Below are 26,539 nucleotides of genomic sequence, written 5' to 3' on the forward strand. Positions count from 1 at the left end.
ACCCAATGATCTTTTATTATCAGGTACCCTGGCTGGCCCAAAACCAGAGACAGACAAGCTGGGGCCAGGCATCTGAGACCCATTTTACAGGTGAGAAAAACGAGGAGCAGAGGCCCGTACGAACCTGCAGTAAGCAGCAGGCACTGGGGGCCCAACCCCACTGGAATCGCCTGCCCTGCCCTGAGCCTGGCCCACAGCGGCCACCACATTTCAGATACGGCCGTGAGTGATGGGACGTGCCCTTTGCCCCTTCTGGTAGGGCATGGGGCTAGGGGGAAGGAGAAGGACAGTAACGTCCATGCTGCTGGCGGGGAGGCGAGGCTGGGACCCAGGAGTGGCTGGGATGTGGGGGCTGCTTTCTTCTGTGTAGATGCCTCCCTACAAGGCCCCCCCCTCCCCGACCCTTTACCCAAGGACTGCCGAAAAACACTTCTCACTGTGAAGGGGACAGAACTAATGTGGGACAGTGGAGGACCTGGATCTACCCCCATTCCTGAGTCACACGACTCACCCAGAATCATGGCCCAGACTGGGCCTGGGGTCATGGCGCCAGGTTGCCCCTCTGGCCTGTCCACAGCTCTTGGAATTCGACATGGCAACCCAGGTCCCGTAGGGCAGCCTTGGCCACGTCCTCACAGTCACGGTGGGCCGATCGGGCCTGCATGATGAGTGCCTCAGCCCCCAAGTCCAGGATGGGCTTCGAGAAGGCCTGGCTGTGGGCCACCAGGTTTCGGATCAGCATGCAAGCCTGTTTCTGTAGGAGAGAGCAGCTGTGAGCTGCCAGATAGGGCTTTGGGGTGAGGTCCACTCTGACCTCTGGGTCTTCATCATAACAAGATGGAGGTGATCATAATCACAGCTGACATCTAGCAGCTGCCTACAGTGTATCAAGTTAGACCCATCTCTCCACTTTACCCTCTTGGCAGCCCCAGAAGGCAAGGCTAATGCCCCCAACTCCCAGGCAAGGAAACAGGCTCAGGGAAGCTCCAGGATCTGTCCCATGGCTTTGGAACTCTCAGCCTCAGAGTTGGTGAGTCTGAGGTCCCCCGAGGCTGGCACGGAGCCAAGGAAGGGGCCCTAGGGCAAGGGAGCAGTGAGGCCACAGGAAAAGAGTGGTTGTGCACAGGCGCCTGTCAGTTACATTCCTACACATTCGGTGGACATTTGTGCCCTGTGCACCTGCTGTGGGTGGGTGCGGGATGCTGCCTGGAAGCTTCCCAGGGTGGCTCCCACCACCAACAGGAGAGCAGATGGGAAGCGCATGCAGAGTGGGGAGCTGCTGGCCAGGGTGGCCAGAAGTGGACAAGGGGACAGACCAGGTAAGGGACAGTGTCCCAGAGGGGTCCCAGCCTGGTATGTCCAAGGACCCTATGCGGGGAGTGAGGAGGCGAGGAGGGCCCCAGGGGCTGCAGGGAGGAGTCTGGGTTCAGCCAGGGAGGTGTGGACAGGGTGTCCCACACCCAGAACTTAGACCAGCAGCCCAAGGAGGGGGCAGGAACCTTTCTGAAGCCCCAGGCAGATCACCATCCATGCTTCCCCAACTTCTTCCTCCCCAGATCTCTCTACAGCGACTTTTAAGAAAGGAGATTGCCGGGCGTGGTGGGTCATGCCTATAATCCCAGCACTCTGGGAGGCCGAGGCAGGTGGATCACGAGGTCAGTAGATTGAGACCATCCTGGCTAACATGGTGAAACCCCGTCTCTACTAAAAATACGAAAAATTAGCGGTATACAAAAAAACTACAGGCCTGTAGTCCCAGCTACTTGGGAGGCTGAGGCAGGAGAATGGCGTGAAGCCGGGAGGCGGAGCTTGCAGTGAGCCAAGAAAGCACCACTGCACTCCAGCCTGGGCGAAAGAGTAAGACTTCATCTCGAAAAAAAAAAAAGAAAGAAAAAGAAAGGAGATTAAGGGCGTGGTAGCTCACACCTGTAATCCCAGCACTTTGGGAGGTGGAGGCGGTGGATCACCTGAAGTCAGGAGTTTGAGACCAGCCTGGCTAACATGGCGAAACCTCGTCTCTGCTAAAATTACAAAAATTAGCCAGGCTTAGTGGCCCATGCCTGAGGACCCAGCTACTCTGGAGACTGAGACAGGAGAATCACTTGAACCCAGGAGGCGGAGGTTGTAGTGAGCCGAGATGGCGCCACTGCACTCCAGCCTGGGTGACAGAGTGAGACTGTCTCAAAAAAAAAGGAGATGATGTGTTATAGGTTTCTTTCTGGGGTTTCACCAGAAAGCTCCCCCAATGCCCCCCTCCCCAAAATAGAGTAAATGTAGAAAAAACAAAGGCAGAAAAGGAAACAGCTGCAGGCAGAATTCAGCACATTTTGGAAGATGAGAAAGAAGTTGGCCCTGTGGGGCTCGGCTGTGGCAGGGAAAGGGACAGGGATAGGGACTGAGCCTTTGCCCCATCACCCACCCACACATCACACCTGCTCCCATGCCCTCTCAGCACCTACCTGCACACCCCACCCCAGCCTGCCTGCCCCCATCCCATGCCCTGCCCACCTGCACGCCGGCCTTCTGCGGGTGTGCCTTCATGGCCTGCAGTGCTGCCACAGCCCCTCCACCCTCCACGATGATGCGGCTGTTGTCCGGCTTACGCAGGGCCAGGAAGCACAGGGCCGCGCAGCTCTGCTCACACACCTGCAGGGGGCAGTCACAGGAAGGCGGAGATGTAGCGGAAAGACCCTCCACAACATCCTGCCGTGGCTGCCAACCCCTGGTGAACACCCTGCGGCCTCCCCTCCGTGGGTCTCTGGCAGCTCCTGTGTAATGACGGCACGATGGCAGGGTGACAAAAGTATCAGCCGAGCTCTTAGGGGTGACAAGGGCACTAGGCCTGGTCAGACCTTTGCAGGGTGCTGGTGGTAACTCCAGGACACCCAGAGTCATGCATAGGCAGGTCAGCATTTGAGAGCCAGAGCCCGCGACCCTCACCTGCCCTGCTCTGGCCCTACAGAGGAATAGAGCTTCATGCCGACACAGAAACTGAACTGGGACTCCAGCCACTACCCTGCTACTCTGTGTGCCCCCAGAGGTGGGTACCTGGGGGCAGGTCAGGTGCTGGGTCATGGCAGCCACGATGGACTCCGTCCCGCCGGCATGGACAATAGCGTCTTTCACGTCGTCGTTGCCTGCGATGGCTCGCAGGGTGCTCAGCACTTGCTTCACGAGCTCCTGCACAAGGGAAAAGCTCGCTCACCCCCAGCCAGGCCGCTGGATTGTGGGAGAGGGCTCTGAGGGAGAATCTGGGGCTGTTTTACTGTTTCGCCAGCAAGTACGGTGTGACTGCAGAGTGTGACTAATGAAAAGGGGTGGCAGATGCCTGTGGCTCAGGCTGCCTATGTCCAAATGGTACCATCCAGGTGACTTGATCCCCTATCCCCACAGGGGCAGAGGGGGCATGTGACTCAGGCCGGCCTTCAGAGCACAGGGTTCCCCTGGCCACGGCCACAGACCCAGGGTGGGCGCTAACTGCCCTGCACTGAGGACAGTGGATAAGATGCTATTGGGACTGCTGATCCCCTTAATGGGGAACCTGAGGACCCTGACCCCTGACTGCCCAAGAATACATGGCAAAATGTATCCCTTTATGAGCTGAAGTTGGTTCCCATTCAGCTCCCAGCCACTTGCACAGAAAGAAGCTGAGTGACGTCACCAGCGAGGCTTGGGGGCGCAGGACTGTGGCACCCCTGGGGGCTTTCCTGCAGCTGCAGCTGGATAGGGAGGCGCCTGTTGACTGGCTCCCTGCTGTGGGTGGGCACATGGAGAAGGGCTCGATAATCAGCTGCTAAATGGAGTAATGAGTAGGGGACCCTGCTCTATTCTGCAGCTAGGGAAACTGAGGCAGAGTTTCCTAGATACTTAGGTGTGGGAACTAACCCAAATATCCCAGCCTTGGCCAACACACCCCCACCCTGTGCTTCCCATCATCCTTTTCCTGGTGCAAAAGGACAGTAAGGGAGAGCGGGTGGGTTTGTTCCCCCCCAACCTTTGGTTCCTGCCCTTGGGTCAGTGAAAAGAAAAACTGCACTTTGGTTCCGAGATTGGCAGGCAGGGCCGGCTTGTTCTGACTATGGCTCGTCCGGCTGACTGGGACCCAGAGGGACAGCATGCACTGGGCCAGGGGGGCTTCATACCAGAATGCTGCTCTGGTTCCCCACCTGGTGGTCATTGAAGTCAGCTAGCAGGGACACCAGGATGCTTAGGCCTCCGAGGTCGACGACCTCCTGGCAGAACTCGTTGCGGATGGCCAGGCGGGACAGGGTTCCGCAGAGCTCGCTCAGGATGCCAGGGTTATCTAGGAACGCTGCGGGGAGAGAGGGAGACAGTGGTGGTGGGGGCGGGAAGAACCAGCTGCAGGGCCCTCCGGTTGGGTGGGGATCCTGCTGCACTAGAGGAGTCCAGCCCTTCTGCCTATTGGAGTGGCCACGGGCACCAGGAAGGCCCCAGGGAACACCAGGGGCTGCCTGGGCGTGCAGTGCCCCCTGCTGGCTGCTGGAAAGACTTAGGAATGTGCCCCTCCAGCTTCCTTCCATCATGCCCCAAATAAATTCCATACCAACTGATGGTCTCACCTAAAAAAAGAAAACCATGCTAGTGCTAAAAAAAAAAAAAAAGACATCTGAAGACTATTTTTATGATCATGGGGTAGGAATGGCTTTTCTAAGTGCAACAGGAAACTCCAAAACCATAGAGGGACACATATGGACCGGGCTGACGTGGCCAAAACTGAACACAGAAGGCGCAGATGGAGCCCAGAGGCACTGCACCAGGAAACAGATGCCGGAACTCACGCCAAGAGGGCGAAGATCCTGCACCTACACAGGGCTGCGATGGTCAGTTCCTGTGGCCACCTGTAGCCCTCTGCAGTTCCACCCAATGCCAATCTAGGTGTTGCCATGGAGGTATTCTGTCCACACGGTTACCATCTGCAATCAGCTATCTATTATTATTATTATTATTATTATTATTATTATTATTAATTTGAGACAGAGTCTCGCTTTGTCACTCAGGCTTGAGTGCAGTGGCGTGATTTTGGCTCACCGCAACTTCTGCTTCCTAGGCTCAAGAGATCCTTCTGCCTCAGCCTCTCAAGTAACTGGGATTACAGGCGCCCGCCACCACGCCCAGCAATTTTTGTGTTTTTAGTAGAGACGGGGTGTCATCATGTTGCCCATGCTAGTCTTGAACTCCTGGGCCCAAACAATCCTTCTACTTCAGCCTCCCAAAGTGCTGACATTACAGGCATGAGCCACCATGCCTGGCCTAGTTGCCTTTAAGTAGAGGAGATGATCTTGAACAATGTGAATGGGACTCATTCAATCAGCTGAAGTCCTTAGAAGGAAACAGGTATTTTCTTGAGAAGGCGACTGCCCAGGAGTTTCCAGCCTGTCCTATGGAGTACAGACTTGCCACAATTGCATGACCCCATTCCTTACCAAAAAGTCGCTTCATATATACATATCCTGTCTCTCTGGCAGAAACCTAACTGCTTGGAGCTCCTATAAATAAAACAGGAAAGGTGTGAGCTACCTCCTGGAAAAGCAGTCTGACTTTGCAGAAGGTCAGGACTCATTTTCAGCCTTGCTGGAGGTATGGGAGACTGAGGTGGGCTCACTTCCTCAGCAGACAGAGCCAGAACCCCCACACAGGCCTGGCCACAGAGCCAGAGCCACGGGCAGGCAGGAAAGGGGAACTCATCCTTCTGACACCTTCTGTGTGTCAATCAGGACTTTTCTAGTGGGTTCGGTGGATGGAATGGGGTTAGGGGTTAAGACAGAAGCTTTAGGGTCTGACGGTCAGCACTGTGACCTCCCAGGGCCGGCTCATCATGGTCACCCTGGAGCCAGACACATGAATATGCCTAAGGATTTGTGGCTGAATATGATCAAGCGTGTACACATCCACCTGAGACTGCCACGGTGCGTTCCAGCCAGCTTCCCCCAGTCCTCTTATTTCCCTCTGGGGAGGTCCCCTTTCCCTCTTCAGTTCCTGGAGTCGGACACAGCAAGCCCCTTCCCCAGAAGCTCCAGAGATGGGATTGTGGCCTGCTCCTAGCCCACGAGTGCTGGCCTGGAATTCTCCTGGAGCCATGAGAAAGCATGGGGAGACTCCTCACGAGGGTTGCCATGCAGGCGGGTCTAAGCTGAGGGGCGAGCGGAACCTTGAGCCCGCCGTGCCTGAAGCAGTCCTGATCTCTGACCCCCTCACTCTGGTCACATCTGACCTGCCTGCCTTTGTTTGCTGGCTCATATTGGCCCCCAGCTCTTACCTTTGGTGGCTTCAATGAGCACCTTCAAGCCTTTGTTCTCCTGCACAATCATCTTGGCATGGTTGTGGGCGTGGCCAAAGGGCACACGGATGTCGTCATCGAAGGTCATGACACGCAGGGCCCAGCAGGCCTCCCTGACCACGTCAGCATGGTGGCCATGATGGGCAATGGCGCCAGTCAGCAGGGGCAGCACACCAGCTTTCACCAGGTCTTGCCGATTCTGTTCATGTTTCAGGCAAGCGTGACGCACACAGCGGATCCCAGAGCAGGTCAGGTCGGCCTCATCAGCATTCTGGGTCAGCGTGGCCACCAGGAGCTGCAGGCCCTGGGTGTCCAGGAGGTCTGGCTGGCCATCAGTCAGCACTGACAGGGCACTGAGGGACTGGAGCAGAAGGCCCTGGTCACCTGCAGTGGCCAGCTTCCAGGCAGTGAAGATGATGGGGTAGGCCCCCTTCTGGGCCGCGAGGAAGCGGCAGGCCTTGTCCTGCTTGCACTGGTCACAGAAGCGGGTGAGGTGTGCTGACACCTCCTGGGTGTGAGAGCTGGCCACAGACTCCTGGAGGTCACTGAGCGTCTGGGAGACATGGGAGAAACCTCAGCATCAGCTCAGGCGAGAGGAGCCCATGGCCACAGCAACAGTGTCTGGATCCCTGCAAGGTTCCCTCCCCTGGGATCTGGGCCTGCAGTGGAAGTGATGTGGGGTCAGTTACAGCTCTGACAACTTCCAGACCTGTGCTTCTAGGAGCTTTGAGCTTCAGAGGCCATAGGGTGGAAGACTGACACTGACACACACACACACACAGGGAGAAAGACAGCTCAGTGTCCCTGCCGAGGGGCTGCACACATAAATGCAGACATATTAAACATTCCAGCCCTACCTGCCATCTAGAGGACCCAAGCGATACCAGCAGAAGAACCGTCCAGCTGAGCCCAACCAGGCAGAATCACAAGAAACAATAAGACACCTGTTGTTTTGGGCTGTTTGTCACACAGCCATAACAAATTGGCACACCCATCAATGGTCAGTTCTCCAAGGAAGGAGAAAGCCACATTCACCAGATATACCCATCCTGATGTCTCCTTTCATCTCTCTCATTCACTCCACAAACATCTACTGAGCACCTGCGAAATGTGGTTATACTGTACAGAGAGCAGATTTACCCAAATTCAACTCTAAGCCACTGGGGAGAAAAACTTTAAACACCTCAGACAAGTTTAGCTGCCATTCAACTATATGACCTTGGGACATAGCATGAGCCAAAGATGAATCTGTGAGCCTGGAGTGTAGGAGATTATTTGCACCCAGACTGAGTCAGGGCGGTTCTACAGAAACCACCAGCCCAAAGGGCTTTGATTTGGCATTGACTGACACAAAAAACAAAGAAGCCTATCTGATAGTCTTCACTAAGCTCAGATTTGTGGACCTGAGTATATGTTACAATGCAACAGGATATTTAAAAAGATAAATTTTTGCTAACATGAGATTAGAACTGAAAAACAAAAAACAATTAAAAAGTTAACACCAGTGTGCATGACTAGAATAGACATTACTACAAAGAATACATACAAATGGCCACTAACACATGAAAAGACGCTCAATATCACTAATCATTAGGAAAAATGCAATTCAAACCTACAGAGGAGCCAGGCTTGGTGGCTCGTGCCTGTAATCCCAGCACTTTGGGAGGCCAAGGCAGGAGGATCGCTTGAGCCCAGGAGTTCAAGACCAGCCTGGGCAACATATGGAGCACTCATCTCAAAAAAGAAAATCACAGAATTACTGTATGATCCAGCAGTTCCACTTCTGGGGATACATTCAAGAGAACTGAAAGCACAGTCTCAAAGAGATACCTGTACACTCATGTTCAGAGCAGCATGATCCATCAGAGCCAAGAGGTTGGAGGCTGCAGTGAGCTAAGATCGTGCCATTGCACTCCAGCCTGGATGACAGAGCGAGACTGTCTTCAAAAAGAAAAAAAAAAAAAACACTACAACGACAACAAAGAAATTCAGGCACGTAGTATACCATGGATGTACCTTGAGGACATTATGCTAAGTGAAATAAGATAGTCACCAAAAGACAAATACGGTGATTCCATTTATTTATTTTTGTTTTGTTTTGTTTTTGAGAAGACTTTTGCTCTTATCGCCCAGGCTGAAGTGCAATGGCGTAATCTCAGCTCACCGCAACCTCCGCCTTGTGGGCTCAAGTGATTCTCCTGCCTCAGCCTCCCAAGTCGCTGGGATTACAGAAATGTGCCACCATGCCCAGCTAATTTTTTTGTATTTTTAGTATATACAGGGTTTCTCCATGTTAGTCAGGCTGGTCTCGAACTCCCGACATCAGGTGATCTGCCTGCCTTGGCCTCCCAAAGTGCTGGGGTTATAGGTGTGAGCCACCGCACCCAGCCTGTGATTCCATTTGTTTAAAAAAAAATTTTTTTTTTAGATGGAGTCTTCCTCTGTCACCCAGGCTGGAGTGGAGTGGTGCCATCTCGGCTCACTGCAACCTCCATCTCCCGGGTTCAAGCGATCCTCCCGCTTCAGCCTCCTGAGCAGCTGGGACTACACGCATATGCCACCATGCCTGGATAATTTTTGTTATTTTCAGTGGAGACAGGGTTTCACCATGTTGGCCAGGCTGGTCTCAAACTCCTGACCTCAAAGTGATCTGCCCACCTTGGCCTCCCAAAATGCTGGGATTATAGGCATGAGCCACGGCGCCCCGCCTGTGATTGATTCCATTTATATGAGGTCCCTGGAGTAGTCAAATTTACAGCAACAGAAGGCAGAATGATGGTTGCTGGGGGCTGAGGGGAAGAGGAACATAGAGTTTGTTTCAGTATTGCAAGATGAGATGGATGGTCATAAAGTACAACATTATGAATGTACTTAATGTACCATGACACTGAACTCTACATTTAAAAATGGTTACAATCCCATCCTGGCTAACACAGTGAAACCCCGTCTCTACTAAAAAATAAAAAAAAAAAACACTAGCCAGGCAAGGTGGCGGGCGCCTGTAGTCCCAGCTACTTGGGAGGCTGAGGCAGGAGAATGGCGTAAACCCGGGAGGCGGAGCTTGCAGTGAGCTGAGATCCGGCCACTGCACTCCAGCCTGGGCGACAGAGCAAGACTCCGTCTCAAAAAAAAAAAAAAAAAAAAGGTTACAATGGTAAATGTTTTTATGCATATTTTACATAACAAACAGTGGTGTAGGCCGGGCGCGGTGGCTCACGCCTGTAATCCCAGCACTTTGGGAGGCCGAGACGGGCGGATCACAAGGTCAGGAGATCGAGACCATCCTGGCTAACAAGGTGAAACCCCATCTCTACTAAAAAATACAAAAAACTAGCCGGGCAAGGTGGCGGGCGCCTGTAGTCCCAGCTACTTGGGAGGCTGAGGCAGGAGAATGGCGTAAACCTGGGAGGCGGAGCTTGCAGTGAGCTGAGATCCGGCCACTGCACCCCAGCCTGGGCGACAGAGCGAGACTCCGTCTCAAAAAAAAAAAAAAAAAAAAAACACAGTGGTGTAGCATTTCAGCAGAAACCCTGTAAGAAACTTGAAAAGCTCCTGACAGAAATGCCTTTGAGGATGCACAGTACTGGAGTTAGAACTACCAAGTTTTTCACAAGGAATTACTATGTTAGTAAGGACGTGTAAACTAAAAATAAAATTCTTGGCCAGGCATGGTGGCTCATGCTCGTAATCCCATCACTTTGGGAGGCCAAGGCAGGTGGATTGCTTTCAGCTCAGGAGTTCAAGACCAGCCTGGGCAACACGGTAAAACCCTGCCTCTAAAAAAAAAATACAAAAATTAGCCAGGTGTTGGTGGCTCACACCTGTAGTCCCAGCTACATGGGAGGCTGAGGCTGAAGAATTGCTTGAGCCCGGGAAGCAGAGGTTTCAGTGAGCCAAGATTACACCACTGCACTCTAGCTGGGTATCAAGGTGAGACCTTGTCTCAAAAAAAAAAAAAAAAAAAAGAAAACAATCTAAGTACCCATCCATTCTAAGGACCCCTTCTCTTGGCCAAAGGCATTCCAAAGGTAACCTGAAAAACTAGTTCAGGTCATGATGGGAAGTGGGGGTCAAATATGTCCCATTTTATCTTCCTGCCTTTGGAAGTCAGACACAACTGACCATCTTAAGACTTTTTTGTAGCAATAAGACACCAACTTCCAGCCTAATACTGATACAGTATGGAAAGAAATCAAAGTATTTTATCCTAAAATATATTTCTTTGACATATTTTGAAATGGCCCAGGAAAGCTATCTCTTGTGGGGACAAGCTACATTCTACAGAGATTCCCTTTCCAGGTCTTTTCCCTGATTCAGGACAGAATTAACTAAGAGTCTGGCGCCTTTTTAAGTCTGATAAGAAACATTTACAATCTATTTTCAATGAAGCCTGCTACCTGGAGGCTTCATCTCCTTGATAAAACCTTGGTCTCCACAACCCATCTTAAGCAAAATATTACTTTCTATTGATTCTAGGTCTTTAGATAACTATTTCAATCAGAAAATCTTTTTTTTTTTTTTTTCTGAGTCTCATTCTGTTGCCCAGGCTGGAGTGCAGTGGCATGATCTTGGCTCACTGCAACCTCCACCTCCTGGGTTCAAGTGATTCTCCTGCCTTAGCCTCCCAAGTAGCTGGGATTATAAGCGTCCACCACCATGCCCAGCTAATTTTTGTTTTTGTTTTGTTTTTGAGATGCAATTTCGCTCTTGTCACCCAGGCTGGAGTGCAATGGCGCAATCTCGGCTCACTGCAACCTCTGCCTCCCGGATTCAAGCAATTCTCCTACCTTAGCCTCCTGAGTAGGTGGAGTTACAGGTGCCTGCCACCATGCCCGGTTAATTTTTGTATTTTTAGTAGAGATGGGGTTTCACCATGTTGGCCAGGCTGGTCTCGAACACTAACCTCAGGTGATCCACCTGCCTGGGCTCCCAAAGTGCTGGAACTACAGGCGTGAGTCACCGCGCCTGGCCTAATTTTTGTGTTTTTTTTAGAGACAGGGTTTTGGCATGTTGGCCAGGCTGGTCCCAAACTCCTCAGCTCAATGCGATCCGACCACCTCGGCCTCCCAAAGTGCTGAAATTACAGATGTGAGCCACAGCAACCGGCCAGAAAAATCTTTAAATTTGCCTATAACCTGGAAGCCCCAGCTTTCAGCTGCCCTACTTTTCCAGACCACACCAATGTACATCTCACATGTATTGACTGATGTCTCATGTCTCCCTAGAATGTATAAAACCAAGCTGTAGCCCGACCACCTTGGGCACATGTTCTCAGGAGTTCCCGAGGCTGTGTCACAGGCCACGGGTCACTCATATTTGGTTCAGAATAAATCTCTTGAAATATTTTATAGAGTATTTTCATCAACAGGTTGTTGCTAAAATGCAGGTGGCAGAGCCAGCTGTGTTCTACCTATGACAAGTCTGTGTGGTGCTCACCACCCTGCTCATGGAGGGGGGCTTTAATCACGAAACTCCTGGAGTCATTCACTCTCTGTGACTAATGCTTTTCATTCTGCAACTTCCCACATGTAAATGTGGCCCGGCTGGCTCAGTTTCTACTTGGACAGTCTCCAGATGTTATTTTCCTTCTGTTTCTATAAGCCTGTTTGCAATACATCTTATGACATGAATAGATTAATTTCAACGGCCATCACAATGAATTGTTTTCTCCCTCAACAGATAAGCATTTTTTACACATCTGAGCCAAGATGCACAAGGTCAATTATGCTGCGGGGCATTTGAGAAGGGGCTTGGTTCAGTTGCGAACTGACTGCTGAGATGCAAACCCCAGTGTCTGGTGGGAGGGACAGGGCAAGGACTTTCAGATTTTACTATAAGTGCTTGAGTATTGCTCAAATCTTTTATGCTAAGAATGTATTTCCACTCTTCTGTAATGAAAAATAAAATTTAAAATTAGCCAGGGGTGGCAGGTACCTGTAATCCCAGCTACTCAGGAGGCTGAGGCAGGAGCATCACTTGAACCCGGGAGGTGGAGGTTGCAGTGAGCCGAGATCCTGCCACTGCACTCTAGCATGGGTGACAGAGCAAGACTTTGTGTCCAAAAAAAAAAAAAAAGAAAAAAATTTAAGGCCGGGCATGTTGGCTCACACCTGTAATCCCCGCACGTTGGCAGGGCAAAGTGGGAGGGTCACTTGAGGCCAGGTGTTCAAGATCATCCTGGCAATATAGCAAGACCCCGTCTCTACAAAAGAAAAAAAATAGGCTGGGCACAGTGGCTCATGCCAGTAATCCCAACACTTTGGGAGGCCGAGGCAGGTAGATCACTTAGGTTAGGAGTTCGAGACCAGCCTGGCCAATGTGGTGAAATCCCATCTCTACTAAAAATACAAAAATCTGCAAGGCATGGTACATGCCTGTAATCCCAGCTACTCAGGAGGCTGAGGCAGGAGAACTGAATGAACCTGGGAGAAGGAAGTTGCAGTGAGCTGAGGAAGGGCCACTGCACTCTAGCCTGGCCAACAGAGTGAGACTCCGTCTCAAAAAATAAATAAAAGAACAGTTAAGAAAAAAAAAAAGAAGCGAATGTTATAAACAAACACATAGTTTCCTGTACTGCTGGTAGAACAGCCTGAATTTCAGTGCTTGGCTTCCTGGATTCAGGTACCAGTTCTGCCTCTGACCTTTTGGGGTGGGGGTCATTGATCCTTGGGAAGCCTTAGATATCTCATCAGCAAAATGGGCTGAGCACAGATTAAGAGAACATATTTTAAGAATTTAGCATAATAGGCCAGGCATAGTGGCTCACAGCTGTAATCCCAGCACTTTGGGAGGCCAAGGTGGGCAGATCATGAGATCAGGAGATCGAGACCATTCTGGCTAACATGGTGAAACTTTGTCTCTACTAAAAATACAAAAAATTAGCTGGGTGTGGTGGTGGGCACCTGTAGTCCCAGCTACTCGGGAGACTAAGGCAGGAGAATGGCATGAACCTGGGAGGCGGAGCTTGCAGTGAGCCAAGATCGCGCCACTGCACTCCAGCCTGGGTGATAGAGCGAGACTCCGTCTCAAAAAAACAAAACAAAACAAAACAAAATTAGCTGGGCATGGTGGTGTGCACCTGTAATCCCAGCTACTTGTGAGGCTGAGGCAAGAGAATCGCTTGAACCCAGGAGGCAGAGGTTGCAGTGAGCCATGTTGCGCCACTGTACTCCAGCCTGGGCAACAGAGTGAGACTCTGTCTCAAAAAACAAAAGGCCGGGCATGGTGGCTGACACTTGTAATCCCAGCACTTTGGGAGGCCGAAGCAGGTGGATCATGAGGTCAGGAGATAGAAACCATCCTGGCTAACACGGTGAAACCCCATCTCTACTAAAAAATACAAAAAAATTAGCCGGTCATGGTGGCGGGCACCTGTAGTCCCAGCTACTCAGGAGGCTGAGGCAGGAGAATGGTGTGGACCCGGGAGGCGGAGCTTGCAGTGAGCCGAGATCGCGCCACTGCACTCCAGCCTGGGTGACACAGTGAGACTCCGTCTCAAAAAAAAAAAAAAAAAAAAAAAAAAAAAAAAAAAAAGAATTTAGCATAACGCTGAGCACTTAAGAAGTACTTAAGCAGTAACTGCTAGATAATATAGATGATATTGTTATTGAGATCCTTTCTATATAAAGTTCGTCTACAAATCGGTAGGAAAAACATGAATCACCAAATGCAAAGATAGCCAGAAGACAAACTCATTTTAAAAGAAATTCATCCAGGCTGGGCATCATGGCTCATGCCTGTAATCCTGGCACTTTGGGAGGCCAAGGTGGGCAAATAACCTGAGGTCAGGAGTTCAAGACCAGGCTGGCCAACATGGTGAAACCTCGTCTCTACTAAAAACACAAAAAAATTAGCCAGGTGTGGTGGTGTGTGCCTATAATCCCAGCTACTCGGGAAGCTCAGGCAGGAGAATCACTTGAACTTGGGAGGTGGAAGTTGCAGTGAGCTGAGATTGCGCCACTGCACACCAGCCTGGGCGACAGAGCGAGACTCTACCTCAAAAAAAAATAATAATAATAATAAAATAAATTCATCTTTATTAGGCAAGAAAGGTAAAAAGCAAACTAACAACAACGAGGCAATTCTCACAAGACCTCCTCAAGGCAGGAGAGGGCAAGACCCTGAGGTAGGGAGAAGTAAGTGTCATGCCTTAGGTGAGCTGGGTTTACACCCAGAGCCATCTCTTCCAACTTCCTCTCCTATCATTGCACCTCCTGCTCCCAGGTCAATGACTTTTCTTCTCTTTGGATCTCAATGTCCCCATCTGTATAATGGGGAAATCCCAGCCTTGCAGGTGTTGTTTGGACAATGACTGAGAAGGCAGGAAAAAAGTACCTGCACAGAACCAGGTCCACGGTCGGTTCTCAAACACCAGAGCCTTCTGCTGTATTACAAAGTTCAATGGGTGACCTTAAGGAAAGCATTGAAGTTCTTTTACCTTCCTCGTTTGGGTCTCTGGAGAGGTTAGTGCCAGCTCCTGGCCTGTTTCCCCATCACTAAGACAGGAGTGACACCACCTACCTCACTGGTGAGCTTCAGTGCTAACAGATTGGCTAGAAAGTGCTGGTAAACAGTCGGTGCTCAGTAAGTGACAGCCTTACTGTGAGCCCACTCTCTCGTCCTGTGAGTCCTGTCCATCTGTCTCTGGGAAGCCAGAGGGGCCCCTCTATGGTGTTCCTGACTCTGGGCTTCTAGCAGCAGGGACAATCAAGCCATCCACCTGATTTCAGCATACATGCCACCCGAGGAGCTTGGTGTCCCCTGCATTGGAAGGCATGCCGCCCTCAGACGTGGACTCAGAGACCTGGCTGCAAACTCGAGCTTGCCCATGCATGCTGGGAAGGGCATGACCTTCAGAGCCTGCATTCTGCCATCCAGGAAACAGGGAAGAGGTGCCCCCAGACAGAGGTGACGCAGGACCTGCTGTGTGGGATGCCCATTCCTACCTGCAGGATGTCATGTGTGGGCTCCTGGGGTCCGTCTGCAGAGACTTTAGGCGCCGTCTTTACAATGTTGCTCAGATCAACCCCTGTTGGGGGCGGGGGAAGCAAGCACACAGGGGTCACAAAGCAAGTGACAGCTGTCATTCCCGTGGGCCTGCTGGAATCACACCTCAGGACCCTTCTGCTGGGACCACCCCACTCCAGAAGCCTCCCACCTCCCTATTCCCGCCCATGCCACATCAACACAGGGGTGTAGAGGGTATTGGGTATTTCTGCCACTGGGCCATGGGCCAGTCAAAGGGAGCAGAGTGGTAGTGAGGCCGTTGTCACACAAGGCTGTCATCACAGGCCACGTCTGTGCGGTGAGGTGCTGCTGCCTGGTGGGCTTGACAGGGGAGGGAGGGACCCCACGGCCTTCTCCCTTGGGACTCCCATCCGTCCTGGCTCTGGCTGCATTCTTGCCCCTGCTGGCACCCCCACAGGGAGCCCCTACAGTGCTGGACGCCTTTGCTTGTCCCACTGGCCCCTGTCTAGGGGTCTATACCCCACTCTATGCCTGCAAGGCTGACCTCTGACCTCTGAGGCTGGACCCTGGGTTTGTTCAATGGGGAAGTGAACTTGAGATGCAGGCAGGAGGAGGGGAGCCTGGGGTGTTCATTCCCAGCCCCCTGCCTCCGCCCCAGGGTCCAGCGCCTGCCAGGTGGCCCCTGCCCAGGACTCCTGCTCCCTGCAGTCAGGGTCTCTGTGGGGGCTAGTTGTGCTAGGGGTGGTCTCCTAACGCCGCCCACGCCATTGCCAACAGCCCCTCATAACCACACTCCTCCGCACCTGGTCTGAACATGCCACCTGTTTCCACAGGCTGCTGCTGCTTCTGCCTCTGTAAGCTCGAGGTGGGGCAGAGTAGGGCAGGAAGGCAGGGGCCCCGTTTCCCAGGCCAGGGTCAGGGAAAACCTCTTCAAGGAAATGATCAAATGAGACTCATGAGAAGGATCCAGCCCATAAATATCTGGGCGAGGTGGAAATAGGGACAGAAAGGGTGTGTGAGAGGTGGGAGCAGGATAACTAGCCTGCCTCGGGCAGAGGCTGGAGGGGACAGGGCCCAGTGGGCACCTGGTTTCTGTGCCAGGCATGTGGCACCCCCAGCGGGGAGGGGCAGCAGGGCCCTCCCATCACTCTTGCATCTGAGAGCCTCGGATGGCAGGTGACGGTCACACCGCCCTACCTTGCGATTCAAACTGCTCCACAGCCTCTTTCACCGCCTCCTCTGGCCCCATCGCAAACTCCTCGATGTTCTCGCGCACGGCTGCATCAAAGGTCTCCTGGGCAATGCGCTTGGAGACCATCTTCGCCTGCGTTGATGTTGGTGTGCAGCCAATAGATGCTCCTGAGCTGAGAAGTTAGGGCAAAGAGAGAGCTACCTCAAGGGTGAGCAGGCAATGGCAGGGCCTGGCCACCATGAAAACGCCACTTAGGAAGAATCTACCAGGGACCAGAGCCCTACAACCACCCTGGAGAAATTCTTCCCACCTAGATCACAGGAAAGGGTGATATCCCTACTTCCCTAGGGCTTCTACAAATACAGAAGAGGCCGGGCGTGGTGACTTAGCCTGTAATCCCAGCACTCTGAGAGGCTGAGGTGGGAGGATCACTTGAGCCTGGGAGGTCAAGGCTGCAGTGAGTCATGATCATGCTACTACACTCCAGCCTGGGCCACAGAGTGAGACCCTAACTTGCGGGAAAAAAAAAAAAACAAAAAAAGAAAATGCAGAAGAGAACACAGAGTTTACTATATTTTATCTAAGAAAGGTGGTTCTTTAATATAATGATACTAGTAATGTTATTCTGAAACTATTATGGACATAGCAAATAATAATGATTATATTATTAGGAATCAGCATAAAAGAAAAAAGATTCTGGCTGGGCGCAGTGGGTCAATGCCTATAATCCCAACACTTTGGGAGGCTGAGGCAGGAGGACTGCTTGAGCCCAGGAGTTCAAGACCAGCCTGGACAATGCGGCGAAATTCTGTCTCTACCAAAATAAAAATAAAAATTAAAATTAGTTGAGTGTGGTGGCACATGCCTATAGTCCCAGCTACTCAGGAGGCTGAGGTAGGAGGATCGCTTGAGCCTGGGAGGCCAAGATTGCTCCACTGCACTCTAACCTGGGCAACAGAGCAAGCTCCTGACTCAAAAAGGAAAAAAAAAAAAAGATTCTAACATCATAAAATCAAGTGAAAACTCGGAACTCCCTATAATTAACAATATTGTATTGTGTACTTGAAATTTGCCAAGAAGGTAGATCTTAAGTGTTCTCACCACAAAAAAGAAAAAGGTAACTGTTGATTGAGGTGAGTATTTCACTATCTGCATGCATATAAAATCGTCAAGTTGTAAAATATAAACATATGCAATATATTGGTATCATTTATGTACTATATATAACATATACACTATATTAAATACATACTCGCTGGGTGCACAGGTGCATGCCTGTAATCCCAGCACTTTGGGAGACTGAGGCAGGTGGATCACCTGAGATCAGGAGTTTAAGACCAGCCTGGCCAGCATGGTGAAATCCCATCTCTACTAAAAATATAAAAATTAACTGGGCATGGTGGCAGGCACCTGTGATCCCAGCCACTCGGGAGGCTGAGGCAGGAGAATTGTTTGAACCCAGGAGGCAGAAGTTGCAGTGAGGCGAGATTGCACCACTGCACTCCAGCCTGGGCAACAGAGCAAGACTCCGTCTCAAAAAAAGGTACATATTATACCTCAACAAAGTTGAGAAAAAAATCTCAGAACTTATATTCGAAATGGAAATATCCATATAAACCCATCATGTGTTTTCTCTTAAGTAAACAAAGATCTAATTTTCTAGTCATAGCAACTAAAAATGCCTAGAAGAAATGATAGCACAGTAGTACTGAATACCTCTAACACCATGTATGGTTTCTACCATCTCCCACGAAAAGGAGCTGGGGGCAGGGCTAGATGGCTCACTCCTGTAATCCCAGCACTTTGGGAGGCTGAGGGGGGAAGATGGCTTGAGGGCAGGAGTTCGACACCAGCCTGGGCAACATAGGGAGGCCCTGTCTCTATATAAAATCTTTAAAAACAAGGAGCCGGGCTTCTGGAGGAATGGCTGATTCCAGGTTCCAGCAGGTCATGGGGCAGGTCACCCTGGGGCATTCTGTGAGACCAGGAAGCAAGGAAGCTTCCACACCCTAAGGGGTGCCTGATAGCTACAGATAAGTGAGCATTTAAAAAAAAAAAATAAATTCCAGTACATATGAAAATCAAAATCTGGGCCAGGTGTGGTGGCTCACGTCTGTAATCCCAGCAATTGGGGAGGCCGAGGTAGAAGAACTGCTTGAGCCCAGAAGGCGCAGGTTGCAGTGAGCCGAGATCACGCCACTGCTCTCCAGCCTGGCTGACAAAGCCAGACTACATCTTAAAAAAAAAAAAAAAAAATCAAAATCTGTGCTTTTGATTTTTTTTAGATAATACTATTTTTTAGATAACACTAAGACAAATACAGCTCAGGCTTCTGAAAACTGGCCAACCAAGAATCCAGCTCTTGGTGGGGAGTGGTGGCATGCTCTTGTACTCCCAGCTACTACTCAGGAGGCTGGCTGACATGGGAGGATCACCTGAATCCAGGAGTTCAAGACCAGCCTGGCCAATGTAGCGAGACACTGTCTCTACAGTCATTGATAACAATTTTTTTTAAAAAAGAAACTAGCACTTGACTGGGCGTGGTGGCTCACGCCTATAATCCCAGCACTTTGGGAGGCCAAGGCAGGCGGATCATGAAGTCAGAAGATCGAGACCATCCTGGCTAACACAGTGAAACCCCATCTCTACTAAAACTACAAAAAGAAAAAAAAAATTAGCCGGGTGTGGTGGCGGGCACCTGTAGTCCCAACTACTTGGAAGGCTGAGGCAGGAGAATGGCGTGAACCTGGGAGGCGGAGCTTGCAGTGAGCCAAGATCACGCCATTGCACTCCAGCCCGGGTGACCGAGTGAGACTCTGTCTCAAAAAAAAAAAAAAAAAAAAAAAAAAAAAAAAAGAATCTAGCACTTAACCTGCCTCCCTTGTACAAAAGGGTCCCGGGTTACAAAAAGAGAATGAGGAAAAGTTCCACTTCCAATTTCAGCTGATCAGCCGAGACAGGAGAGAAACAGATAATGATCCCACAGGATCCAAAACCATCAGGTGTAAAATTAACAAGGGAGCCTAACAAGGGTGGACAGGAACTGAATCTACTGCTTGATCTCACATCATCAAAAGAGAAACCAGCAACACCTACCTCCTGAATAAGAACAAAATGCACCTGTGAAGTCACTGTGCCAAAATCTCAAACCTGAATCTGATCATGCATTCAGGGCACTTTCTGCTATGATAAAACGTTCTCTATCTGCACTGCCTAGTACAGATGCCATTGGCCTCTGTGGTTATCACACAGCTGAAGTGTGGCAGTGCGACTGAGGAACTGAGTGTGTAATTTTATTTCATTTTAATTTATGTTAATGTAAATAGCCATGTGTGACGAGTGACTACGGTATTGCACAGCACAGCTCTGACACCTTAACCAACACCATGGGGATATGATCTGCAAAATCCCTACTTTTTGGGATTTTGGGAAGAGAACATCAGCTAGAGGACAAACACCCAGAGTTTTCAACAAATAAATCACAAGAACAAAGAAAAGGAGAGGGAGTCTACCAACAGATGAATGGATAAACAAAATGGTCCGTGTGCACGATGGAATATTACTCAGCCAGAAAAACGAATGAGGTGCTGAAGCATGTTACAATGGGGATGGACCTCAAAAACATGATGTCTTGTCAAAGAAGCCAGACACAAAAGGCCTCATATTGCACGATTCCAATGATATGAAATGTCCAGAATAGACAAATACACAGACACAGAAAGCAGATTGGGTGTTGCCAGGGACTGGAGGAGAGGGAATGGGGAATAACTTCTAAAGGGTATAGAGTTTCCTTTTGGGTGATGAAAACGTTCTTGAATTAGATAGTGATGATGGTTGTACCACTCTGTGAAAACGTAAAATCACTATATCAGGCCAGGCATGGTGGCTCACACCTGTGATCCCAGTGCTTTAGGAGGCCAAGGTGGGAGGACTGTTTGAAGCCTGGAGTTTGAGACCAGCAAGGACAACATAGGGGGGCCCTGTGTCTACAAAAATAAAAATTAAAAATTCAGTCGGGTGTAGTGGCATTTGCCTATGGTTGAAGTTACTTGGGAGGCTGAAGCAGGAGGATCATTTGAGCCCAGGAGTTCAAGGCTGCAGTGACCTATGATTGGGCCACTGCACTCTAGTCTGGGTGACAGAGGGAGAGACCCTGTCTCCAGAAGAAAAAAAAAATTACTAAATCAAATGAGTGGCTATTATGGTATGTAAATTATAGCTCAATTTCTTAAAGTGCTAGTCTGTTTAAAAACAAAAAGAACTGAGCAACGACTTGTGCCTGTACTCTCAGCAACTTGAGAGGCTAAGGTGGGGGGATCACTTGAGCACAGGAGTTTGAGACCAGCCTGGGGCAACATAGTGAGACCACATCTCTTAAAAAAATGTGTGTGTGTGTGTGTATACACACAAACCCACCTTATAAAATAAAAATAAGCAAGTAAGGCTGGGAGTGGTGGCTCACGCCTATAATCCCAGCACTTTGGGAGGGCGAGGCAGGCAGATCACCTGAGGTCAGGAGTTCAAGACCAGCCTGGCCAACATGGCAAAATCCCATCTCTACTAAATACACAAAAATTAGTGAGGTGCCTGTAATCCCAGCTACTCGGGAGGCTGAGGCAGGAGAATGGCTTGAACTTGGGAGATGGAGGTTTCAGTGAGCCAAGATCATGCCACCGCACTCCAGCCTAGGCAACATGAGCGAGGCTCCGTCTCAAAAAATAAATAAATAAACAAACAAGTAAAACCCAGTATAGGCACACCCTGGAAACCAGGGTAGGTATAAACACTTAGATGACCCATTAACCTCAGGCAGTACCTTCCCCTCTGACAGTTGGGGACAGGACATAGAGTTAAGTAAGATAAAACTCTTGGTAAAAACACCAAATCCCTTTGCAATTCTGTTTCAACCCTGTAGCTCAGCAGTCCCAACCTTTTTAGCCTAAGGGACCAGTTTTGCGGAAGACAATTTTTCCATGGATATGGTGGGGCTGGGGTGGGGATGGTTTCGGAATGGTTCAAGCTCATTACATTTATTGTGCACTTTATTTCTATTATTATTACATTGTAATATAATAATTACACAACTCACTGTAATGTAGGATCAGTGGGAGCCCTGAGCTTGTTCTCTGGCAACTAGACAGTCCCATCTGGGGGTGATGGGAGACAGTGACAGATCATCAGGCATTAGATTTTCATAAGGAGCATGCAACCTACTAGATCCCTCGCATGCGCAGTTCACAGTAGGGTTCATACTCCTATGGAAATTTAATGCTGCTGATCTGACAGGAGGTGGCGCTCAGGCACAATGCAAGTGATGGAGAGCTGCTGTAAATACACATGAAGCTTTGCTCACTCACTCTACGCTTACCTCTTGCTTTGTGGCCCAGGTCCTAACAGGCCAGGGACCACTGGACCAGTATGGGTCCATGACCCAGGAGTTGGGGACCCCTGCTATAGATGATCTTAACAAGGTCTTCACAGGGTACAAGTGAACCTAACATTTGCCACCATCCCGTCAGGACAAAGGGAGGAACAGGCCTTAGGTCCAGAGCCTAACAGAGGTTAACAACTTTTTAAATTTTAATTGTTTTAATATATCCACCTTGCTTATTGCAGTAATATCAAGTTTCCATTCTGGAATTATCAAGTTTCTGCTTCAGGCCAGGCATGGTGGTCTGCACTTTGGGAGACCGAGGTGGGAGGATCACGTGAGGCCAGGAGTTTGAGACCAGCCTGGGCATGTGGTGAAACTCCACCTCTATAAAAAAAATACAAAAATTAGCCAGGTGTGGTAGCATGCACCTGTAGTTACAGCTATTTGGGAGGCTGAGGGGGAGCCCAGGGAGGTCAAGGCTGAAGAGCCAAGATCACATCGCTGCACTCCAGCCTGAGTGACAAAGTAAGACCCCGTCTCAAAAGGAAAAAAAAAAAAAAGAAAGAGAAAAGAAAAAAAAGGAAAAAGAAACAGGTCACTCTGGCCCATGCTTCTCTTTTCAGGCAGTGGCAGGGGATGTACACATTCCATCTGTGTTCCTGCAGATGCCCACTGTGCACTGCACACTGCCTGAGGGGAGAAGGACTGGCTCCCAGCCAGCCTGCAGAACCCAGTTCCCACGCCCTCCACTTCAATGCCCTTTTCTTTTCTTTTTTTTTGAGACGGAGTCTTGCTCTGTTGCCCAGGTTGGAGTGCAGTGGCACAATCTTGGCTCACCACAACCTCTGCCTCCTGGGTTCAAGTGATTCTTGTGCCTCAGCCTCCAAGCAGCTGGAACTACAGGCCCACGCCACCACGCTCGGCTAATTTTCGTATTTTTAGTAGAGACGGGGTTTCACCATATTGGCCAGGCTCCCATCGTGCTGGGATTATAGGCGTGAGCCACTGTGCCCAGCCAGATGCACTTTTCTTCAATTCCCTCCTGTGTCAGAGATAAACACGAATATACCTCATAGGGCAGTAGTGAAAAATTCAGCCAACTCCTATACATTCCTCAGAAAAGGATATGGACAGGCTCAATAAATGTTAGCTATTTGTTCTTTTCCTTTGTTGCTTAAGAGGCAATTCAGCAAGTTTATGCAGGAGTCCCATCTCCCTCCTTTGCAGATAGGCCCCTTTCCTTTATGCCCCAGAAGAAAAGGGAGCTCTTTAAGTGGTGCTATGGATTTCCAAGGTCAAAGGTGAAGGAAGAGTAATATAAAGAGTTTCGGCCGGGCGCGGTGGCTCAAGCCTGTAATCCCAGCACTTTGGGAGGCCGAGACGGGCGGATCACGAGGTCAGGAGATCGAGACCATCCTGGCTAACACGGTGAAACCCCGTCTCTACTAAAAAAATACAAAAAAACTAGCCGGGCGAGGTGGCGGGCGCCTGTAGTCCCAGCTACTCGGGGGGCTGAGGCAGGAGAATGGCGTGAACCCAGGAGGCGGAGCTTGCAGTGAGCCGAGATCGGGCCACTGCACTCCAGTATGGGCAAGAGTGCCAGACTCCGCCTCAAAAAAAAAAAAAAAATAAAAAAAAAATAAAGAGTTTCTCAGTAGGAAGAAAGGAGTGGGGGACTCTACTCCCACCACCCTGGCCAGGCCAGGAAATTCCTTGTGGCCCTCAAGATCTTTACCCAAAAACAGTTTTGTTGAATTTCACCCTGGCAATGTAAATTGATAGGTGATCTTCACAGGTGCAGGACAGAAAGTCATCCCTCAGCTCACCTGAGACAAAAATACATATCCGGTTGCTCTCTCTACCCTAAAGTTTACGTTAAAATGCAGATTTGGCCACTGGTCACGCCTGTAGTCCCAGCATTTTGGGAGGCTGAGGCGGGTGAATCACCTGAGGTCAGGAATTTGAGACCAGCCTGACCAACATGGTGAAACCCTGTCTCTACTAAAAATACAAAAATTAGCTGGGCGTGGTGGCGGGCGCCTGCAATCCCAGCTACTCAGGAGGCTGAGGCAAGAGAATTGCATGAACCCAGGAGGTGGAGGTTGCAGTGAGCTGAGATCACGCCATTGCACTCCAGCCTGGGCGACAGAGTGAGACTGTCTCAAAAACAAAACAAAAAACAAACAAAAAACAGCAGATTCATGAGTCGGACTGAGGCATAAATGACTATTCCTCTACCTGCCCTGTCCCCCATGTAAATCGTGTATTCAGTGAAAGGCTGACCAAAGACTCAAAAGAACACAATCTACCTGTGACCATCTTACACGTACGCATTTATGTCTCATGTCTCCCTGAAATGTATAAAAGCAAGCTGTGCCCCAACCACCTTGGGCACATGTTGTCAGGACCTCCTGAGGCTGTGTCATGGACATGTCCTTAACCTTGGCAAAATAAACTTTTTTTTTTTTTATTTTTGAGACGGAGTTTCGCTCTGTCCCCCAGGCTGGAATGCAGTGACCGGATCTCAGCTCACTGCAAGCTCCACCTCCTGGGTTTACGCCATTCTCCCGCCTCAGCCTCCCGAGTAGCTGGGACTACAGGTGCCCGCCACCTTGCCCGGCTAGTTTTTTGTATTTTTTAGTAGAGATGGGGTTTCACCGTGTTAGCCAGGGTGGTCTCAATCTCCTGACCTTGTGATCCGCCCGTCTCGGCCTCCCAAAGTGCTGGGATTACAGGCTTGAGCCACCGCGCCCGGTGGCAAAATAAACTTTCTAAATTGATTTGACACCTGTCTCATATACTTCGGATTCTCAGTCCTCTGCGGAGCTTCTGTCAGCCCTTCCAAGTGGCTGCCTTTCCTGGCTACTCAGAGCCCGTGCTCTCTGGCCTCCTCTCCCCAACCCACAACCCCTCCCTTCCACCCACTCCTGAGGTGAGTTGGGGAGGCCTGGCTCTGTGACCACCCCTGACCTGAGTCCTCCAAGGTCCCCTAGATCTGGCACAGGGCTGGGTTGGGGGAGGAAAGTACAGATTTGAAACACATAAAATGGTGCCTAGGGATGGCCAAGTAAGAATTACCTGGAGAATAGCCTAGGCTGAAAGGGGGGAAACAGCAGTACCAGTCCCTGTGATCCATCAGGCATGCTGAGGGTAAAACAGAAGGTGAGTAAGGCCCCTAATTGGCAGCCAGTTTCCTTCTCTCAGCCAGGATTCTGCTCAAGAAAACTGTGCTGGCCAGGTGTGGTGGCTCACGCTTATAATCCCAGCGCTTTGGGAGGCTGTGGCAGGTAGATCACTTGAGGTCAGGAATTTGAGACCAGCCTGGCCAACATAGCGAAATCCTGTCTCTGCTGAAAATACAAAAAATTAGCCAGGCAAGATAGTGCACATCTGTAATCCCAGCTACTCAGTAGGCTGAGGCAGGAGAATCGCTTGAACCTGGGGAGTGGAGGTTGCGGTGAGCAGAGATCTCGCCACTGCACTCCAGCCTGGGCAACAGCAAGACTCTGTCTCAAAAGAAAAAATAACGGGGGCCGGGCGCGGTGGCTCATGCCTGTAATCCCAGCACTTTGGGGGGCCAATGCGGGCAGATCACTTGAGGCCAGGAGTTTGAGACCTACCTGGGCAACAGGGAGAAACCCCGTCTCTACTAAAAATTACAAAATTTAGCCGGGTGCAGTGTTGCGCACCTGTAGTCCCAGCTACTCCGGTGGCTGAGGCAGGGGAATGCCTTGAACCCGAGAGATGGAGGTTGCAGTGAGTCGAGATCATGCCACTGCACTCTAGCCTGGGCGACAGAGAGAGACTCCGTCTCAAAAGAAAATTAGAAAAGTGTGCCATAACATGCTGGGGACCCTAAAAGACTCCATCCACATCTCCCTCTACCAGCCACACCTACTCTGGTTCAAACACCAGCCTCCCATAAGGGTGGCCTCACCTGCCACTCCCAGAGCCTAGACTCCACCTCACTCACCTGCTCAAAGCCCAGTAGTGGCTTCCCAACCCTCTCAGAAAACCCAGCCTCCTTATGGGCACTTTCTCTACCTAAGCCTTCCCAGCTGCTCTTCCCCGCCTTTCTCATCCTTCCCAGCACTCAAGAGATACCCTTCAAAGCCACTTCCAGGTAAACAGCAGCCCTGCTCTCCCGTCCTATCACTCTTTTATTATTTGCACACCATCACCCGTATCTAGAGCGACATCGTTCACTCAATTATTTGTACCCTGTAGCCTCCTTGTCCCCACTGCCTAGGACGGGACCCAACACACAGCAGGCACTCAGTGCACAGGTAATGAATGAATAAACAAAATGAATGAAAAGAAAGCGAAGGCCAGAGAAGCCGGGGATTTTATCCCCAGGCGGCTTCTGTAAAATTCTTCCAATTTTTTCCCCCCAGACCACGTACCCGAGGGTCGCGCCAGCCCGACCCTACGGCGCCCCCACTCCCCAATCCGCGCGCGACAGGCTTCGGCAGCCGCCGCGTCTCACCCGGTCTTCGCGGCCACGTGGGGAAAGGTGGGGCGCACGGCTGTCACCCAGGGCGCTGCCTCCAGCCCCTTCCGGCCGCCGTACGCGCGCAGGCGCCGTGGCGCCCCCAGGCTCGGCCTGCCAGAGCCCTGCGGACGGCTCACGATAACCAAGGACGACCGCAAACCAAGGTAAAGACAACGAGGCCCCCTCGTGCGCGACGGAGGCGTCTTTGCCGCCCTT

The 26,539-nt window shown here is 50.6% G+C and overlaps 2 protein-coding genes across 7 annotated transcripts in view; one reads left to right on the plus strand and one right to left on the minus strand.

Annotated features, from left to right (window-relative positions):
• ARMC6 (armadillo repeat containing 6) lies at nucleotides 1-26,524 on the minus strand. 6 transcript variants are annotated; one of them, XM_050769633.1, is made up of 9 exons: nucleotides 26,318-26,396; nucleotides 18,569-18,692; nucleotides 16,463-16,629; nucleotides 15,244-15,326; nucleotides 6,278-6,851; nucleotides 4,167-4,312; nucleotides 3,049-3,180; nucleotides 2,509-2,646; nucleotides 1-754 (listed from the first exon to the last, which is right to left on the minus strand). In XM_050769633.1, exons 3-9 carry the CDS (start codon nucleotides 16,581-16,583, stop codon nucleotides 542-544), a joined length of 1,407 nt encoding a protein of 468 aa, XP_050625590.1. In that variant the 5' UTR covers nucleotides 16,584-16,629; nucleotides 18,569-18,692; nucleotides 26,318-26,396; the 3' UTR covers nucleotides 1-541. The 6 variants fall into 6 exon arrangements, with proteins under 6 accessions (XP_050625590.1, XP_050625587.1, XP_050625589.1 ...); XM_050769630.1 differs by lacking the exon at nucleotides 18,569-18,692 and adding an exon at nucleotides 24,910-24,975 and having other exon boundaries at nucleotides 26,318-26,364; XM_050769632.1 differs by lacking the exon at nucleotides 18,569-18,692 and having other exon boundaries at nucleotides 26,318-26,524.
• SUGP2 (SURP and G-patch domain containing 2) overlaps nucleotides 26,400-26,539 on the plus strand; it is a 44,260-nt gene continuing 44,120 nt past the window's right edge. Inside the window, exon 1 of the mRNA XM_050769472.1 lies at nucleotides 26,400-26,487. The gene's annotated coding sequence lies outside the window, so the exon portion shown is untranslated. The remainder of the gene's footprint in view (nucleotides 26,488-26,539) is intronic.

The sequence above is a fragment of the Macaca thibetana genome, chromosome 19 (genome assembly GCF_024542745.1).
Source record: "Macaca thibetana thibetana isolate TM-01 chromosome 19, ASM2454274v1, whole genome shotgun sequence".
NCBI classification, from domain to species: domain Eukaryota; kingdom Metazoa; phylum Chordata; class Mammalia; order Primates; family Cercopithecidae; genus Macaca; species Macaca thibetana.